Genomic DNA, 18,677 nt, shown 5'->3' on the forward strand with positions numbered 1-18,677 from the left:
ATTGCTGTTTGAGAGGACAGCCCAGTTTTTGCTGCAGAAAGCTTCGTGTTTCTATTATTACTCTGATTAAAATTACGCACTATATAATAATTAGAAATCAAATGCCAGAAGTATATACAGTACACAGCTACCTTACTATTTATATGATGCCTTTCGCGTTGCATCATCTTACCGCGACAGAACTGAAATGTTCTGCCTGATGATTGGTTTATACTCACGTCAATCACAGTGTTTCCACCAATCACGGATAACATCCCAAATTCATAATGTTGCATCAGCATTGGCTTCCCTGCGATATCCGGGAAACGTGTATGCCGGTGTCCTGTATAAGCTCTGTACTAAACTGTAAATCGTTGGATCGTGTTACGTGTTCGTGCTTGTGATAGTTTCGTCTAATTATGGCGGATGAGAGCGTGACCGAACAAATGAAGGATCTGAAAGTGGACGAGAAGAAGGTATCAGATATACATGCAGTTAGCTGACTAGCTAGTGAAGTCCTCTGTCTGAGACAGTCACAGCATGTTGCTGTCAAAACTCAGAATACCTTATTTTTCATAGTTTAAGGGGTCTTTGGAGCAAGTTGCTCTTTTTATTTGTTTGACTGCTGTGTAATATGGTTTATTTTAATATACTCTGGTTATTTAAAGGTCTGCAGTCATGTATGGTTTCTGTATCACCTTACAATGGGTGGAGTGACACGTTTGAACTCTTTTGTTTGTTGACATGAACAATTAATTGACAGTAACTACCAATGAATGTCACACCCTTGTTTCAGAATATCAAAGATGGAGGAAAGAAGAAAAACAAGAATGCTGGTGGAGATGCAGGTGGCAAGGCTGAGGTTGGTGCTTCTGTTATGTATCACAACGCTTGCATATTCCCATAACAACACAGGTAGAGGTTAGTATTAAAATTAGTCTAGAGTACACCTGACCACTGCCAGTATCACTCCAGCTGTTCCAGAATTCTCTGTATAATTTAATAAATTTAAAGCATGTGACTAGTATTGAAAATATTGAAAATATTTGGCATGTATGCATTTAACAGAGGTGGATGTTCTTGGTTTGGTTCATAAACACAATACTTCTTGGTTTATTATTTATGATACATGCACTGTGAAGGGCTCTTTAAACAATGTACAGAGTTTGCATAATGATAATATGAGTTTTGTCTCTCTCTTCTCTATAGTTGAGTCCTCCACCACAGTACATCGAGGAGCGTCTGTCTATATATAACAAGCTGAAGGCAGAACATGATGCCCTGCTGGCTGAGAAAGCCACAAAAGAGAGCAAGCCCATCAAGATCACGCTGCCTGATGGAAAAGTAATAGATGGGGAGTCCTGGAAGACCACGCCGTACCAGGTTGCCTGCGGCATCAGGTTAGTAACTAAACTAAACAAGGAAAGCGTTTCAGTCCTAATGTTGCCAAGCTGCTTGAAACAGTGACAGTTAGCAATGGCACTTGTAAAAGATTTGTAAACTTGACTTGAATCTTGTACGTGTATTTAAAAAAAAAAAAAAAAAATTAACACTTTAAGCCCGAAGTGTACCGCCGGCGTTACACCACCCCAATCGAAAAAATTCATAATCAAATTATTAAGCAACCACTGACAGGAATAACACAAAATAGTTATCATTTTTAAAGCTTAGAAACTCAGCTTTTTAACTTTTTAATGCATCCAACCATTCTGATCAACTCTTAAAGGGTTAGTTCACCCAAAAATGAAAATTCCTCATGCCGTTCCACACCCGTAAGACTTTCGTTAATCTTCGGAACACAAATTAAGATATTTTAGTTGAAATCTGATAGCTCCGTGAGGCCTTCATAGGGAGCAATGACACTTCCTCTCTCAAGATCCATAAAGGTACTAAAAACATATTTAAATCAGTTCATGTGAGTACAGTGGCTCAATATTAATATTATAAAGTGAGGAGAATATTTTTGGTGCGCCAAAAAAAACAAAATAACGACGTGTTTAGTGATGGCCGATTTCAAAACACTGCTTCATGAAGCATCGGAGCACAAATGAATCAGTGTATCGAATCATGATTCAGATCGCATACACTGATTCATTTGTGCTCAGATGCTTCATGAAGCAGTGTTTTGAAATCGGGCCATCATATATTAATATTAACATTGAACCACTGTACTCACATGAACTGATTTAAATATGTTTTTAGTACATTAATGGATCTTGAGAGAGGAAATGTCATTACTCCCTATGCAGGCCTCACAGAGCCATCAGATTTCAACTAAAATATCTTAATTTGTGTTCCGAAGATGAACGAAGGTCTTATGGGTGTGGAACGACATGAGGGTGAGTAATAAATGACAGAATTTTCATTTTTGGGTGAACTAACCCTTTAATGAGTGCTGAGTAGTCCCTCTAAACCGGAGTGCCACCTAGCTACAAAAAAATTAATAATCATATTTTTCAAAAATACTGCCTTGATCAACACAAACTAGGTGTCATTTGAAAGCCTATAGTCTGAACTTTACAATGAATGTAGCCAATTAGATTAACTCCTAAGTAGTGCTGTTATTTTCTGATAAATAAATAAATAAATAAAATAATTTTCATAATTTATGAAATTAATTTATGAAACACTTTTTTGTACTACGTACTGCAATGTGTCAAAAACATCATACAGCTCAGATAGTCATGTGTCATATGTCATTTGAAATGTCTCATGGAGTAGAATACAACAAGTATAATTGTTTTGGGCTTTGACTAAACTTGTGCAAGTTTTTATACGTGAAGCCCCGCAAGAACCGTATGTAAATAATACAAACCCGATTCCAAAAAAGTTGGGACACTGTACAAATTGTGAATAAAAAAGGAATGCAAAAATTTACAAATCTCATAAACTTATATTTTATTCACAATAGAATATAGATAACATATCAAATGTTGAAAGTGAGACATTTTGAAATGTCATGCCAAATATTGGCTCATTTTGGATTTCATGAGAGCTACACATTCCAAAAAAGTTGGGACAGGTAGCAATAAGAGGCCGGAAAAGTTAAATGTACATATAAGGAACAGCTGGAGGACCAATTTGCAACTTATTAGGTCAATTGGCAACATGATTGGGCATAAAAAGAGCCTCTCAGAGTGGCAGTGTCTCTCAGAATTCAAGATGGGCAGAGGATCACCAATTCCCCCAATGCTGCGGCGAAAAAGTGGAGCAATATCAGAAAGGAGTTTCTCAGAGAAAAATTGCAAAGAGTTTGAAGTTATCATCATCTACAGTGCATAATATCATCCAAAGATTCAGAGAATCTGGAACAATCTCTGTGCGTAAGGGTCAAGGCCGGAAAACCATACTGGATGCCCGTGATCTTCGGGCCCTTAGGCGGCACTGCATCACATACAGGAATGCTACTGTAATGGAAATCACAACATGGACTCAGGAATACTTCCAGAAAACATTGTCGGTGAACACAATCCACTGTGCCATTAGCCGTCGCCGGCTAAAACTCTATAGGTCAAAAAATAAGCCATATCTAAACATGATCCAGACGCGCAGGTGTTTTCTCTTGGCCAAGGCTCATTTAAAATGGACTGTGGCAAAGTGGAAAACTGTTCTGTGGTCAGACGAATCAAAATTTGAAGTTCTTTTTGGAAAACTGGGACACCATGTCATCCAGACTAAAGAGGACAAGGACAACCCAAGTTGTTATCAGCGCTCAGTTCAGAAGCCTGCATCTCTGATGGTATGGAGTTGCATGAGTGCGTGTGGCATGGGCAGCTTACACATCTGGAAAGTCACCATCAGTGCTGAAAGGTATATCCAAGTTCTAGAACAACATATGCTCCCATCCAGATGTCGTCTCTTTAGGGAAGACCGTGCATTTTCCAATATGACAATGCCAGACCACATACTGCATCAATTACAACATCATGGCTGTGTAAAAGAAGGATCCAGGTACTGAAATGGCCAGCCTGCAGTCCAGATCTTTCACCCATAGAAAACATTTGGAGCATCATAAAGAGGAAGATGCGACAAAGAAGACAGTTGAGCAACTAGAAGCCTGTATTAGACAAGAATGGGACAACATTCCTATTCCTAAACTTGAGCAACTTGTCTCCTCAGTCCCCAGACGTTTGCAGACTGTTATAAAAAGAAGAGGGGATGCCACACAGTGGTAAACATGGCCTTGTCCCAACTTTTTTGAGATGTGTTGATGCCATGAAATTTTAAAATCAACGTATTTTTCCCTTAAAATGATACATTTTCTCAGTTTAAACGTTTGATATGTCATCTATGTTGTATTCTGAATAAAATATTGAAATTTGAAACTTCCACATCATTGCATTCTGTTTTTACTGTTTGTATGTCACATTTCCGCTTGTAACTTCATGAAACAATGCTCCGATTGTAGAAAATGGCACATCATTATTTGCACGATTATTTTTCATGATTAAAATGGTCCTATCACAAGATATTCCTCACAGAGTTATGACACATAAAACCCCACAGGTGCTAACTAAAATCAAATGTAGCTTTCATGTGGCGTGTTCGCTTACAACTTCATGAAATAGATCATAGAAAATGGCACATCATTACTTACAGTAGATGCTCCTGATTGAAATGAGTCCAAAATAAACATAATCCCTTGCACAGATCACGAGATATTCATCAAGGAGGAACGATTTTAAAAATGCCCATTAGGGGGGTGTCAAGGGTTAAACAAAAAGGCTACCTTGTTTCCAAATGCTGTAACCTTTGATTACTATGCTGTCACCACAATTTGATCCAGATGCAGCTAATATGCAGGAGAACTTCACCAAAAAAGAGTGGTCCTCCTACTTTATTTCCTTCCTGAGTTATTGCATGTCAAATAAGAAAGATATGTAAAATTATAATAAATTACATCTTTTTTTTTTTTGCATTTTATCAGCAGTTTCTCAGCATGAGAATGTTCAAATGTAGTTAATTTTTAAAAAGTTTTCTATCAAACGATACCTACCTTTTGACTCCTTGCTATAGTTTTGGAGCCTTTGTGACAACTTATAAACACTGCAGGCTTTGTGGTGCAGTCAAAACATTGCTCTGTTTGTCTGAGCAATTCAATAGAAATATCGACCCAGCAAGTGCAGTGAATTTGGGTTACATTTATGCATTTAGCAGACCCTGTTATTCAGAGCAACTTACAATAGAAGAACATAACATAAGCAATTTGTCACAGAGCCAGCCATATTCATAGTGTACAATGCCAGGTTTTTTGGAAAGCCAGACAGGAAACAATCTTGAGCAGAGGTGAAATGCAAAGAAGATGTGAATTTATTTTAAGACAACATGTCATATTATGTTATATACAAGTGTTTTTTAAAGGCAAATCTATTGAGATTGCTTGCTACAATTTAAACTTCTGTTTAGTCTCATTGAAAGGCACTAAAAATTGTTTTCTTAGTGAATTGCTTGATTTCATTGTACTTCCAACTTATGCAACTAACTTGTAATCACAATGTATAATATTACAACGTGTTTTTATTTAACAGCCAAGGCCTTGCTGATAATACTGTGATCTCGAAAGTGAACAATGGGGTGTGGGATCTGGACCGGCCCTTAGAGGAAGACTGCAGTCTAGTGTTTCTCAAATTTGATGACGAAGAAGCACAAGCAGTAAGTGTAGTAGAGTGTTCTAAAAGTTTGTTTATAGAGGTCCTATGATGCTTCTTTTTTTTTTTTTTTTTTCATTTTCAACTTTATTTAGTGTGTAATGTTGCAGTTTTAGCATGAAAAAGGTCTGCAAAGCACTTTGCAGACCTTTTTCATGCTAAAACTGCAACATTGAAATTGCTGAAAGCTATCGACCACTCACAACACACTGGTCCAACCGATCAGAGAACATTGTGCTTTTCATATTTTACATTGCTGCCACTATGTAAAATATGTGAAAAATAATGTGATTTTGGACATTCAAGCATGAAAATCTATTCTAGTAAAATCAAGAATTTGCAAAAGGGCATAATAGGTCCTCGTTAATGAACACTTGTCTGCAGTAGCAGTGACCACACCACAAATGAAATGTCACCATAGTACTGCATTTGTAGGCATGGAGACAATGTTTATTTTATAAGTTATTTTATTTAATAAGTGATTGAAAGAGTGCATATTTTCATGTTATTTCAGAAAACAAATGTGTTCTCTTTAGGTTTATTGGCACTCCAGTGCCCACATAATGGGAGAGGCCATGGAGAAAGTCTATGGAGGCTGCCTTTGTTACGGACCACCCATTGAGAATGGCTTTTACTATGATATGTTTCTTGAAACTGAGTAAGTCAAACATATTCTTTCTTGCTTTTTCTTTAGATTTTCTTTATTAGAATAATTTGGGTTGTTCATCAACAGAACAGTAGTATTACAGAGGAGACTACAGGTGTCGAGTAACAATGTGCCTCGCATGACTGTGCTCATCCAAGCTAATGCAAGTCATTGTTATGGCCATTTACTATCTATTATTTAAAACTGTCAGTCAGAGCTTGAAAGTCACATTAATTCATCTGTGGTTAGAAATTATGCCAAGCAGCTGTTCAAGAAATAAAACATTTTGTCCTCTTTTTTTAATCCCTTTCAACAATTACTTGACCTTTTGTTTGACCAGGACCAGTGCAGTGGCTTTAGATAAGCAGCAAGGAACATAATAAATGCAGTAATTTACTTGTTGAATGTCAATTTATGCAAATGTTATTCATTTTGATAATATCACTGTCAAGCTCTGTCTTGTTTGTTAGTGTGGCTCTGTCTGGTCCAGAACAGGTAGTTTACTGAAAAAGCATTGCTTTGTCATAAAAGTTGACTGCTGGTTGAAAAAGTTTTTTAGTTGGTGACATCTGTGAGGTGTTTGGTTATTCTTAGTTTTTATTTAAGAAGGGCTTATGTTTTGTAATGAAACCTGTGCACCTTTGTGTACTTTAATTTCTCTATCCTCTCCCTTCCTCGTCTGCCGGTTCTCAGAGGTGTATCGAGTAATGATTTCCCATGTTTGGAGAACTTGTGTAAGAAGATCATCAAAGAGAAGCAGCCCTTTGAGAGGCTGGAGGTAAAGAAGGAGACTCTGTTGGAGATGTTCAAGGTAGGTGCTTCCTTTCTAAAATCGAGAAATATAAGCTCATGCCATGAATAAACCCTTAACACCCTTAACCTTGAAGTTCAGACCGGTGAAATCTGCTTCTCTTGTTCTTCTAGTATAACAAGTTCAAGTGCAGGATTCTGAATGAAAAGGTTACCACCCCAACAACTACAGTTTACAGGTCTGATTTTTGGTTGCAAAAACCTTGTTTTTTTGTGCTTATCAACTTTTTTCATGTGTACTTGCACTGCTCTTCAAAAGTGTGTGGTTTGTATGATTTTTTTGTTGTTGTTGTTTTTGTTGTTGAAAGAAATTAATATTTCAGCAAGGACACATTAAATTGATCAATAAAGACATTCACATTGTTACAAAAGAGCTTTCTATTCATCAAAAAATGCTGAAGAAAAAAAATATTTATGGTTTCCACAAAAATATTAAGCTTTTGAATGGTAGTCTATATACAGTATATTTATACCTTGTTTTTTACACGTTTGTTTTGTTGCTGCTTCTGTAGGTGTGGGCCTTTGATCGATCTGTGCAGAGGGCCTCATGTAAGACATACAGGAAAGATCAAGGCCTTAAAGATTCACAAGGTGCACAATTCAGTCCTTATCTAAATGGTTTCAATAACAATCTTCTATGTCCTGTTATCTTAATCTGTACATGAGGCATATTGTCTTTACAGCATGATGTATAAATCCAGGGGTGGCGAACTCCAGTCCTGGAGAGCCACAGTCCTATAGAGTTTAGCTCCAACCCTGATAAAAACTCACCTGACCGTAGCTTCCTAGTATCCCTTCAGACCTTAATTAGCTTGTTCAGGTGTGTTTGATTGGGGTGACACAAAATCTGCAGGACTGTGGCTCTCCAGGACCGACAGTTGCCACCCCTGGTATAATCCCAAATAACACGTATGATGTGCATCACAGAATTCCTCTACGTACTGGGAGGGAAAAGCTGATATGGAGAGCCTGCAAAGGATCTATGGCATCTCTTTCCCTGATCCCAAGATGCTGAAAGAATGGGAGAAATTCCAGGAAGAAGCCAAGAACAGGGATCATCGCAAACTGGGACGGGTATGAGTAGATGTCTGAAAATGTATGTGAATACAGGATCAAAAAACCCATCGCTCATCTGAAATATGTAGTGGATTTTTACAATAAACAGACAGAGGTACTGTTCAATAAGCCAAAAATATACATGAAATATGCAGCACATCACAAAAATGTTTATATATATAATATATTTATGCCACGGCCACGCAAAATGCTGCGTCAGTGGTATCCCCTCCTATGGATTATGTAAATCATGCTTTATTTAAACACTTGGGTGACAGGGATTAAATATACTAATGGTGCACAGTACTGGCTCATGCATACTCTTAACCAAAAAGTCTTTCATACTCTACCATTCAAATGTTTAGGGTCGGTAGGATTTTTTGTGTTTGTTTGTTTTTGAAATAATGCTTTCAAAACCAAGGTTGCATTTATTTGATCAAACACACAGTAAAAACAATAATATCATAAATTAGATTTTTTAATTTATTTTAGAATTTAAAAATGACTTTTCTATGTTATTATATTTTGAAATGTTGTTTGTGATGGCACAGTTGAGTTTTCAGAAACAAATTATTATCCTTCAGAAATATGATGATTAGCTGCTCAGGAAATATTTCTTATTATCAATATTGAAAACTGTTTCAGGATTCTTTGATGAAAAGAAAGCTCAAAAGAACCACATTTATTAGAATTAGAAATCTTTTGTAATATTCTAAAAAAAAATACCATCCCACTCAGTTTTGATCAATTTAATGCATCCTTGCTGAATAATAAAAAAAAAAATTACCCCAAACTTTTTTAACCGTAGTGGGTAGCACTTTATTTTACATACGTGTACTTTCCTGGTACATATATAGTAATTATGTTGTACATATTGTACATACAGGTAAAAGAGTGGTAACACAAGGTACTTACCTGACATGTATGTACATGGAAACTAATAAGAAACACTGCTTTACTTTCCAATGGTACATACATGATAATTACTTTGTATAGACAAGTGTTGGGTAATAACAGGCACTTACTTATAGTGTCTAACTAACAGACACATTACTGTACTTACTAATGGTATGTACATGGTAACTATGTTGTACTTATGGACAAGTGTGGATAATAGCAGGCACTTATTTATGGTAACTTGTAAGACACATTACTGTACTTACTAGTGGTATATACATGGTAACTATGTTGTACTCACGGACAAGTGTGGACACACATAATGGACACTTACTTAACTACTGTGAAACAAATGTGCTTACCAAAATGATACACTGCAGTAACTATACAGCACTTAATACTTATAAAGTAGTCCTTTTAAGCAAGGCTTTTGACACATGACAACTGAGTATACCAAGTACAGTTGTAGTGTTAATGATCTGTATGTATGTCATCAAAATACCCATATTGGACCAATCATTTAAGTGAATCATTGCCCCCCCCAAACTAAGTAATGTGTAACTTACGCATTAACTAACTGGTATATTCACTAGTACATTCATAGTAAGTACATGGAAATAGGACTGTAAAATAAAGTGCATCCTTGTACATAAACATTACATAGGAATTATCAGCTCTTTAACCTTTTGTAATAATAAGCTTAAGCATATTAACTAGTAAGGACTGTAAAATAAGATGCACTGTTGTGGAGAGCAATTTAGCATTACCAGTTCATAAAACACTACATAAAGTACATGCAGCAAAACAATTACTTTATTTCTTGAGAATTTTGTAAATGGCATCAGTGAGAAAACAACACTATTTGGAAAGCCTCTGTTTTGTACTGTTGTTAACATACACACACTGTGTCAGTTATTTGTGTCCACACTTGTCCGTGAGTACAACATAGTTACCATGTATATACCACTAGTAAGTACAGTAAAGTGTCTTACTACTTACCACACATAAGTGCCTGTTATTATCCACACTTGTCTGTAAGTACAAAATATTTACCATGTACATACCATTAGTAAGTACAGTAATGTGTCTGATAGTTACCATATACGGACACTATATGGTATTACCCAACACTTGTCTATACAAAGTAATTACCATGTATGTACCATAGGAAAGTACAGCAGTGTTTCTTATAAGTTTCCATGTACATACATGTCAAGTAAGTACCTTGTGTTACCACTCTTTTACCTGTATGTACCAGGAAAGTACCAGGAAAGTACACGTACTGTAAAATAAAGTGCTACCCAGTAGGGTACTTAAATCATAAATCCAGCAGTAACATGAATGCCCATTCTTACTGCAAGTGAATAATTATAAAGAAATCAGCAGTGGACAAATGAATATAAAGCAGCCCTTTTCCACCAAACATTTTGGGGACAAAACTGCTCACAATGGAGGACATGTGGACGCCTTGGTGTTCTAATGACTTGAGCAGAAAGTTGCCCCCCAACCCCCCATTTGATGCACTGTGTAGGGTGTCTCACTGGGGTGACTGAAGACCGGTCTGATAGGTGGGCTGTTTGGGGAGCAGGGACTGTGCCTATAAAGAAGGCAGATGTCTGTCTCCTTAATGTGCCATCTGTTCATGGGCATGCTGATGGGTGCACAGGGAACACTTTGTCACAACAAAAGCTAGAGCGTAATCAGCCATTTGTCCTATTTTTTTTTGTCTCTCTTGCTCGTTTGAACTTCTCTTGTTCTTTTTCTTTGTATCCTCCTGTAATTTGTATTAGATTTCAGATCTGTGTCATAATTGTTTCTCTAACCTTTAATGTTTTACACACTCTCTTGCTTTGGTCTTTCCAGGAGCAAGACTTGTTTTTCTTCCACGACCTGAGCCCAGGTAGCTGTTTCTTCCTCCCTAAAGGAGCCTACATCTATAATACGCTGATCGAGTTTATTAGGGTGAGTTTCCCCCATTTCGAATTCATAGTTTATTCTGTTACTACAGAGCTGATATCGTCCATTTAAAAAAATTACAATAGCCAACAAAACAAGAGTGTGATGTGGAGTCGGGTTTGCAGAGGTCTATTAGGATATGCTAAATTGCATTTTATGGATGTCATGGTTCAGTAGACCATGTAATGGATAGGTCGGTCCACTTCAAGGACCCCGGTAATGATTGTGGGCAAACCACTTGAATATTTATTTTCATGGACTGTTTTTGTTGTACTGTGGTATATTTTACTTTGTAGAGTGAATACAGAAAGAGGGGATTCCAGGAAGTGGTCACTCCGAACATCTACAACAGCAAACTGTGGCAAACCTCAGGACACTGGCAGCACTACAGCGAAAACATGTTCTCTTTTGAGGTGGAGAAGGAGATCTTTGCTCTCAAGCCCATGAACTGCCCTGGTCACTGGTACACAATCTTTCTATATGCACTAATGTTAAGCAACAGAAGTTTTAAAGTGTTTAATAATAACAACAGGCATTGACAATATATATATACTTTTTCCTTGTTTTCCAGTCTGATGTTTGACCACCGGCCACGCTCATGGAGGGAGCTGCCCCTGCGTCTGGCAGACTTTGGGGTCTTGCACCGTAACGAACTGTCTGGAGCTCTGACTGGCCTGACAAGAGTCAGACGCTTCCAACAAGACGACGCTCACATCTTCTGCTCAATGGACCAGGCATGTTACATGAGAAATATCACACCAGTAGGAGTGCGATATGGCTTTATATCAGTATGGCTGGAGTTAATCACAGCCGTGCTGATATAGAGTCATATCACATGACTACGAGTATGATTATTGCTTTTATATAACGGTTCGACAGCACAAGTGTGTAAATATATAAGAAACAACAACAGAGTGTCTTTAAAAACCCTCTTTTGTGCAGAGCTACTTCCTTCCACCATGGATTCAAATCTCAAGTTGACAGTTTAACAGTTGAGCCCAAGCTTCCGTTACTAATTCTAAAACGTCACTTTAGAACTACTAAAAAGAAGGAACGCTGAGTTGCTTCATTGAAGCTTATTGTATTATATAGAGTATAATGAGAAAGAGATCAACTTAAGCCAGTTTATTACCTGCATCTGATAGGCCTATAGCATTTATTTTTCAGGTCAGTCTTATTCATCATAAAAAATCAATCTTGATATCAATCTTGTCTTGATATCCTTTTAACAGTTATAAGGATTTAGTCAGTGCATTTGTCCGCTGAATCTTATAAGGTGTTGTTTAAAGAAAAGATAACATTCTTGTTTACAACATTGTTTCCATTCCTTTTCAATATACAAGTCTTTGTTACTGACACACTCATAAAGACAGTCTTTGCCGCCATCTACAGGCATAATAATGAACAGGCATAATAATGTCAGTCACAATCACTAACAGACCTTTTCTCAATATAAATTATGGCAAATGTTTTATATAAAATAAAATACTATTTATTGAACAATGTTTAAATTAACAATAATAGCCATTATAAAAAGTATAAGAAGTTTGTACAATAGGAGATAAAAACAAGCAAACAATTCAGTCAAAAGTACAAATGCAGTGCTCTAGTTAGTACAGGATTTGAGTGAAATAATAATCTAAAGTTATGAAACTTAAGCTTGCCCTTAGACAAATCAATTTGCTCTGGAACAAGTAATAGATTAATTAGACCAAAGATTGCCAGTTTGATATACCCAAAACAAATTATATCTTATGTTTTAGCCACTATCTACATAAGAGTCAATGACAAATTCCCGAGATGAAGCTGTTCTTGGCGGGTACATGAGCGATGAACGGCTGCTGATGGCCTGGAGCTCACATCTCCGAATACGGCTAAACGAATGTTCAAATAGACACCATGTGTTATATATAAATTGCATATTTGAGGTCTAAACAACTACATTCTACAACTCGTGTTCTATATTCTGTGACACAATAACAGTAGTATCTGTAAAAACTGGAGTGGGTTTGCTCCTTCACCATTGACACTTGCTGTGAGAAATTCTGCCAGCATAGATTTGGCAGAAACAAGCAGACTGACACAAATTGTGAAACGTTTTCTGTGTGATATTGGTAGAATATTGCATGGCTGGAAAAGGCTCTCAGCCAATCAGACTTGAGAACCAGAACTAATTAATTTTGAATACACAATGCTTTTTTGTGACCTCATATTTTCATGGTTCCCCAACCTGAAGAAGTCATTGAAATGACTAAAATCCTAAATACATAATATCTATTGCGAATATAAATATATTTGATTTTGCTCTTCATGAGTGATCTCTGTAGAATTATTTTAAAGGTCCCGTTCTTCGTGATCCCATGTTTCAAACTTTAGTTAGTGTGTAATGTTGTTGTTAGAGTATAAATAAAATCTGTAAAATTTTAAAGCTCAAAGTTCAATGCCAAGCGAGATATTTTATTTAACAGAAGTCGCCTACATCGAACGGCCAGTTTGGACTACATCCCTCTACTTCCTTCTTTAATGACGTCACTAAAACAGTTGCGTTTGTAGAGTGTGTTTGTCGCCATGTCGTCGAAACGCTGTTATTTTCATCCCGCAGTCCAATCACCGGGTCTGATTCCGGCTCAAATTGATAGGGTAAAAGTAAAGACATGTTTACAATAACACTGAGCGCGTGCATCTCCACGTTATGGTAAGAGGCGTGACCTTTCCGGGCAAGATGCGCTAAACTGCTGTCGAATCACAACACAGGAACCGCTGGCACAATCAGAACTCGTTACGTATTTCTGAAGGAGGGACTTCATAGAACAAGGAAGTCATCAGCCCGTTTTTATGACAGTGGAAACAGCGGTATACATATAAGTAAATTATGTGAAAAATGCTGTGTTTTTTTTACACGCGAAACATGAACACATGTTATATTGCACACTATAAACACAATCAAAGCTTCAAAAAACCACGAAAAACTGGACCTTTAAGAATCCTTATTTAGTAATCACAAACAAAAGCCATGGGAAAATTATTGGTGTAAAGGACTGTTTGGTTCATGAGCACATTAATACATTGTTTGTTTGAATTGCACACAAGAGGTAATTTTTCTCCTTACCTTCTTACTTTTACTCCTATCAGATTGAGTCAGAGATAAAGGGTTGTCTCGACTTCCTGCGTACGGTGTATGATGTGTTTGGTTTCACCTTCAAATTGAACCTCTCCACCAGGCCAGAGAAATTCCTAGGAGAACCTGAAGTGTGGGACCAGGCTGAGAAGGTAGAATTTGAAACTTTCCATGAACTCCGTGTCCTAAACCAATGTCCATGCAAACTATTGTTCAAAAGTTTAGGGTTGGTAAGATTTCCATAATGTTTTTGAAAGAATACACCAAGGCTGCATTTATTTGATCAGAAATCAGTAAAAACTATAATATTGTGAAATATTATTACAATTTTAAACAACTGTTTTCTATTTTAATATTTTATTTATTTTTCCTGTGATGGCAAAGCTGAATTTTAGCAGCTATTACTCCAGTTTTTAGTGTCACATGATCCTTCAGAAATCATTCTAATATTGACTTGATGCTCAAGAAACATTTATTATTATTGGTGATTTTTTTTTTTTTTTTTTTTTCATGATTCCTTGATATATAGAAAGTTCAAAAGAACAGAACTTATTTGAAATATAAGTCTTTTGTAACATTATGTATTTAATTCAATTCACATTTATTTGTATAGCGCTTTTCACAATACATATCGTTTCAAAGCAGCTTTACAGAGAATGCATGTCAACATTACAATTTAAAGAATCTGGTATTAGAGGTGACTGTCCAATGTATGTGGTTTCAGAAATGTACATATAATCATGCAGTTAGCTAACAATGTAATAATTTAGGCAAATTTAATTTACAATCACTGTTAGCAGATTAATTGAAGGTAGAAGCAATGAGCTCCTGGAAATAATGATTACATATTAACAATAGTTAGGATATATAATGAAAACGCTCTCCCTCTTTTAGTGGATTTAGATATCCTAGGTACAACCAGAAGCCCAGAGTTTGTGATCTTAAAGAGCGTGAAGGATTGTAGGAAGATAGAAGTTCGGTTAAGTATACAGGAGCTAAACCATTTAGAGCCTTATAAGTCAGTAGCAATACTTTATAATCGATATGGAACTTAATAGGTAACCAGTGTAGAGATGATAAAGTTGGTGTAATATGATCATTTTTTCTTGACCTGGTAAAAACTCTAGCAGCTGCATTTTGGACTAATTGTAGCTTGTTCATAAAGGAAGCAGGACAACCAGCTAGTAATTCATCTATACATCATGAATGCATGAACAAATTTTTCTGCATCAGAAACCGATAACATGTTCCATAGCTTAGCGATGTTTCTGAGGTGGAAGAAGGCTGTTTTTGTAACATATGAAATATGATTTTCGAAGGACAAGTTGCTGTCTAATATAACACACAGGTCTTTAACTGTTGTGGATGGAGTAACAGTACATCCTTCTAAATGCAAATTGTAGTCTGAGAGATTCTGAGATTTACTGTCACATTTGATGAATTTAATGCATCTTTACTGAATAAAAGTATTAATTTCTTTTTTAAAAATCCTACCAACCCCATACTTTTGAACCGTAGTGTATATAATATAAGGTGTAATTTTACCATTATCATAACATCTCATCAATTTGTAAGAATGTATCATTTTTATTAGTGTTTAATACAGTTAATCTCTTATGATATGCATGATAAACCACACACGTCTTATCTAGTTGACTTTATATCATGTCCCCTCGTTAATTGTTTTAGCAACTGGAGAACAGCCTGAATGATTTTGGAGAGAAATGGGTTCTGAATCCTGGTGATGGAGCTTTCTACGGACCAAAGGTACATACAGATAAATCAAGCAAAATTTATGACACTTATAAAAAGACTTTACACTCAACTCAAGTATTTTCTGTCATTCAGATTGATATTCAGATAAAGGATGCCATTGGCAGGTATCACCAATGTGCCACCATTCAGCTGGACTTTCAGTTGCCTATTCGTTTCAATCTCACTTTTGTAAGGTATGTTTAATCAAGAAAATGTTACATCTTTGCTTGTATATAATGTTAAGGACATTTGAAAACCTGAGTAGAGCCAGAGACCTTTTTTTTTGTTCCCTGTACAACAGTGACATTTTGTGGTTACATTTGATTACTACACTCCTCCTGCATTTCACTTCATGATTGTCAGCTGTCTAATTTGCTGAACCTGTAAACCACATCTTCTCTGTCTTCAGCCATGATGGTGATGACAAGAAGAGACCTGTGATCATCCACAGAGCAATCCTGGGTTCAGTGGAACGTATGATCGCTATCCTGACTGAAAACTATGGCGGAAAATGGTATAGTTAAGGAAGAGACTCTACCAAGATTAAGTTTAATCTCACACCATATGTGCTAATAAATTCTCCTGCTTTGGTGTCTCACAGGCCACTGTGGCTGTCCCCACGTCAGGTGATGGTGGTGCCCGTAGGACCCACTTGTGATGAGTACGCCCAGAGAGTAAGTTCTGCTTGCATTTTATGATACATCAATATCTGTTACTTCTGATATTTTGGTGCTCAAGAAATATTTCATATTATTATCAATGCCAAAAACAGTTGTACTGCTTAATATTTTTGTGGAAACCGTGATACATTTTTTTATAGGATTCTTTGATGAATAGAAGGTTCAAAAGAACAGCATTTATTTGAAATACAAATCTTTTGTAATATTATAAATGTCTTTACTGTCACATTTGATCAAATTCAACTGCTGAATAAAAGTATTAATTTCTTTTTAAAAAAAAAGCGTGATTTAAAGGGGCCGCAGCCTGAATCGGTGCATAGTTAATGATGCCCCAAAACAGGCAGTTAAAAAAATTAATTAAAAAAAATCTATGGGGTATTTTGAGCTGAAACTTCACAGACACATTCAGGGGACACCTTAGACTTATATTACATCTTGTGAAAACTGGTTCCAGGGCACCTTTAAATCCCCATACTGTTTTAATCTCTACGATAAATCACGCATATCTTTTCTGCTCACAATTTACCATACACTATTATCTGTTCGCTCTGATTCCAGCATGAACTACCAGGTCATAATTAGAATTTAAAAAAGCTCTTGTCAATCTCAGGTACAACATGAGTTCCATAAGGGAGGGTTGATGACGGATGTGGACCTGGATCCAGGCTGCACACTGAACAAGAAGATCAGAAATGCCCAGTTAGCTCAGTACAATTTCATTTTAGGTGAGTGATCCAACATTAACATTAGAAAAATGGTTTTATTTTGATAGACACTGTAAAAATCATGGCTTGTTCCTGTTTACTACTGTAAATTGTGTTTTTGCCCATATTTCTCTTTTATAGTTGGTGCCAAAATAAAGGCCACTATGTATATAATTGCTCTTGTGTTTCGTAAACCAAAAACGACACAAGCAAACCATGACTGATTCTCACTAACTTAAGGTGCACCTATTATGCTTTTTAGGCTAGTTCCTTTTGTGTAGTGTATCAAATAGCTGTTTGTGAATGTATAAAGTCTGCAAAGTTTCAAAGTGCACAACAAATGGAGTTACTGACTCTCTGGAAATGAAATTCACATATGGGAATGCCAGTTACACATCCTGTAAGCTGTAGACGAATCAAAACAGACTGGGCCATCTCACCAATCAGAGCAGTGTTGGAAAGGAGAGGTTTAGAGAGACCAAATCCTTGATCAAACCATTTCAGACATGGTGTAATGCAACACTGTTTATTATAAGAAAATTTAAATTGAATTAAAGGGGCACTTTAAATTAAAATTGCATTTGTTTCTCTGATATTTTAATTAACAAATGTCAGCTGCAAGTATGTTTACAGATAAATAAAGTTGTCACGAAGTGATTGTGATTCTAACTTTTACTGTTTATGCAATGACAGTGGTGGGTGAGAAGGAGAAGAGCAGTGACACTGTGAATGTTAGGACTCGTGACAACAAGGTGCACGGAGAGAGGAGTCTGATGGACTGCATGGAGCGCCTCAAGGAGCTGAAGGCCTCAAGAACTCGAAACGCAGAGGAGGAATTCTGAAATCCCTACACCTCCTGCCAAATGCTCAGATGCCACTGGGCAACAGTGTGCTGCTCTTCTGCATAGATGATCAATAACCTCTCAACTGATCTGTGCTTCAGGGGCTCGGTTTTAAATCGGTGACTATTTTAAAACAAATCAGTCAATTGTCTGAAAGTCTGTAGACCTGATCTGTCAAAACTTTTTCAGAAGAACTGTAAAGTGTCCTGTTAATGTTCATTTATCAAATAGCCATTATCCTTTGTCATAGGAAAGGGACTTTTCTATCAATCTATGTAAATGGGTAAATGACAATAAAATCTGAAAGAGGTCTGATGTGTTGTAGATGAAATAAAACGGTATATCTTTCCCATTTTTGTCTCACTTTTGCTATAACGACTGTATCATCATTTATAAATGATGCAAAGAAAATTGCATTTAAAATACAATAATATTATTCAACCCCCCAAAAAGTAATTTTAGTATTTCCAATATGACATTGACATCCCCTTCAATATGACATTAAAATCTATGTGCTTGACATTTTTGGCAACAAGGAAGTGAAACCGACACTAGCGCATCACACCCTCATAGGGCAAAGTCAGTT

The 18,677-nt window shown here is 36.5% G+C and overlaps 1 protein-coding gene across 1 annotated transcript; it reads left to right on the forward strand.

The window, feature by feature from the left end:
• Window positions 1–262: 262 nt before the first annotated feature.
• Window positions 263–18,443, forward strand: tars1 (threonyl-tRNA synthetase 1). The gene is made up of 19 exons (XM_048189054.1): window positions 263–455; window positions 776–841; window positions 1,189–1,379; window positions 5,508–5,631; window positions 6,164–6,285; window positions 6,967–7,084; window positions 7,198–7,262; window positions 7,596–7,674; window positions 8,011–8,157; window positions 10,900–10,998; window positions 11,289–11,455; window positions 11,564–11,726; window positions 14,125–14,262; window positions 15,800–15,877; window positions 15,959–16,059; window positions 16,275–16,379; window positions 16,467–16,539; window positions 17,156–17,270; window positions 17,943–18,443. Exons 1-19 carry the CDS (start codon window positions 399–401, stop codon window positions 18,089–18,091), a joined length of 2,157 nt encoding a protein of 718 aa, XP_048045011.1. The 5' UTR covers window positions 263–398; the 3' UTR covers window positions 18,092–18,443.
• The last annotated feature ends 234 nt before the right edge of the window (window positions 18,444–18,677 follow it).

The sequence above is a fragment of the Megalobrama amblycephala genome, linkage group LG4 (assembly GCF_018812025.1).
Source record: "Megalobrama amblycephala isolate DHTTF-2021 linkage group LG4, ASM1881202v1, whole genome shotgun sequence".
Lineage (NCBI taxonomy): Eukaryota > Metazoa > Chordata > Actinopteri > Cypriniformes > Xenocyprididae > Megalobrama > Megalobrama amblycephala.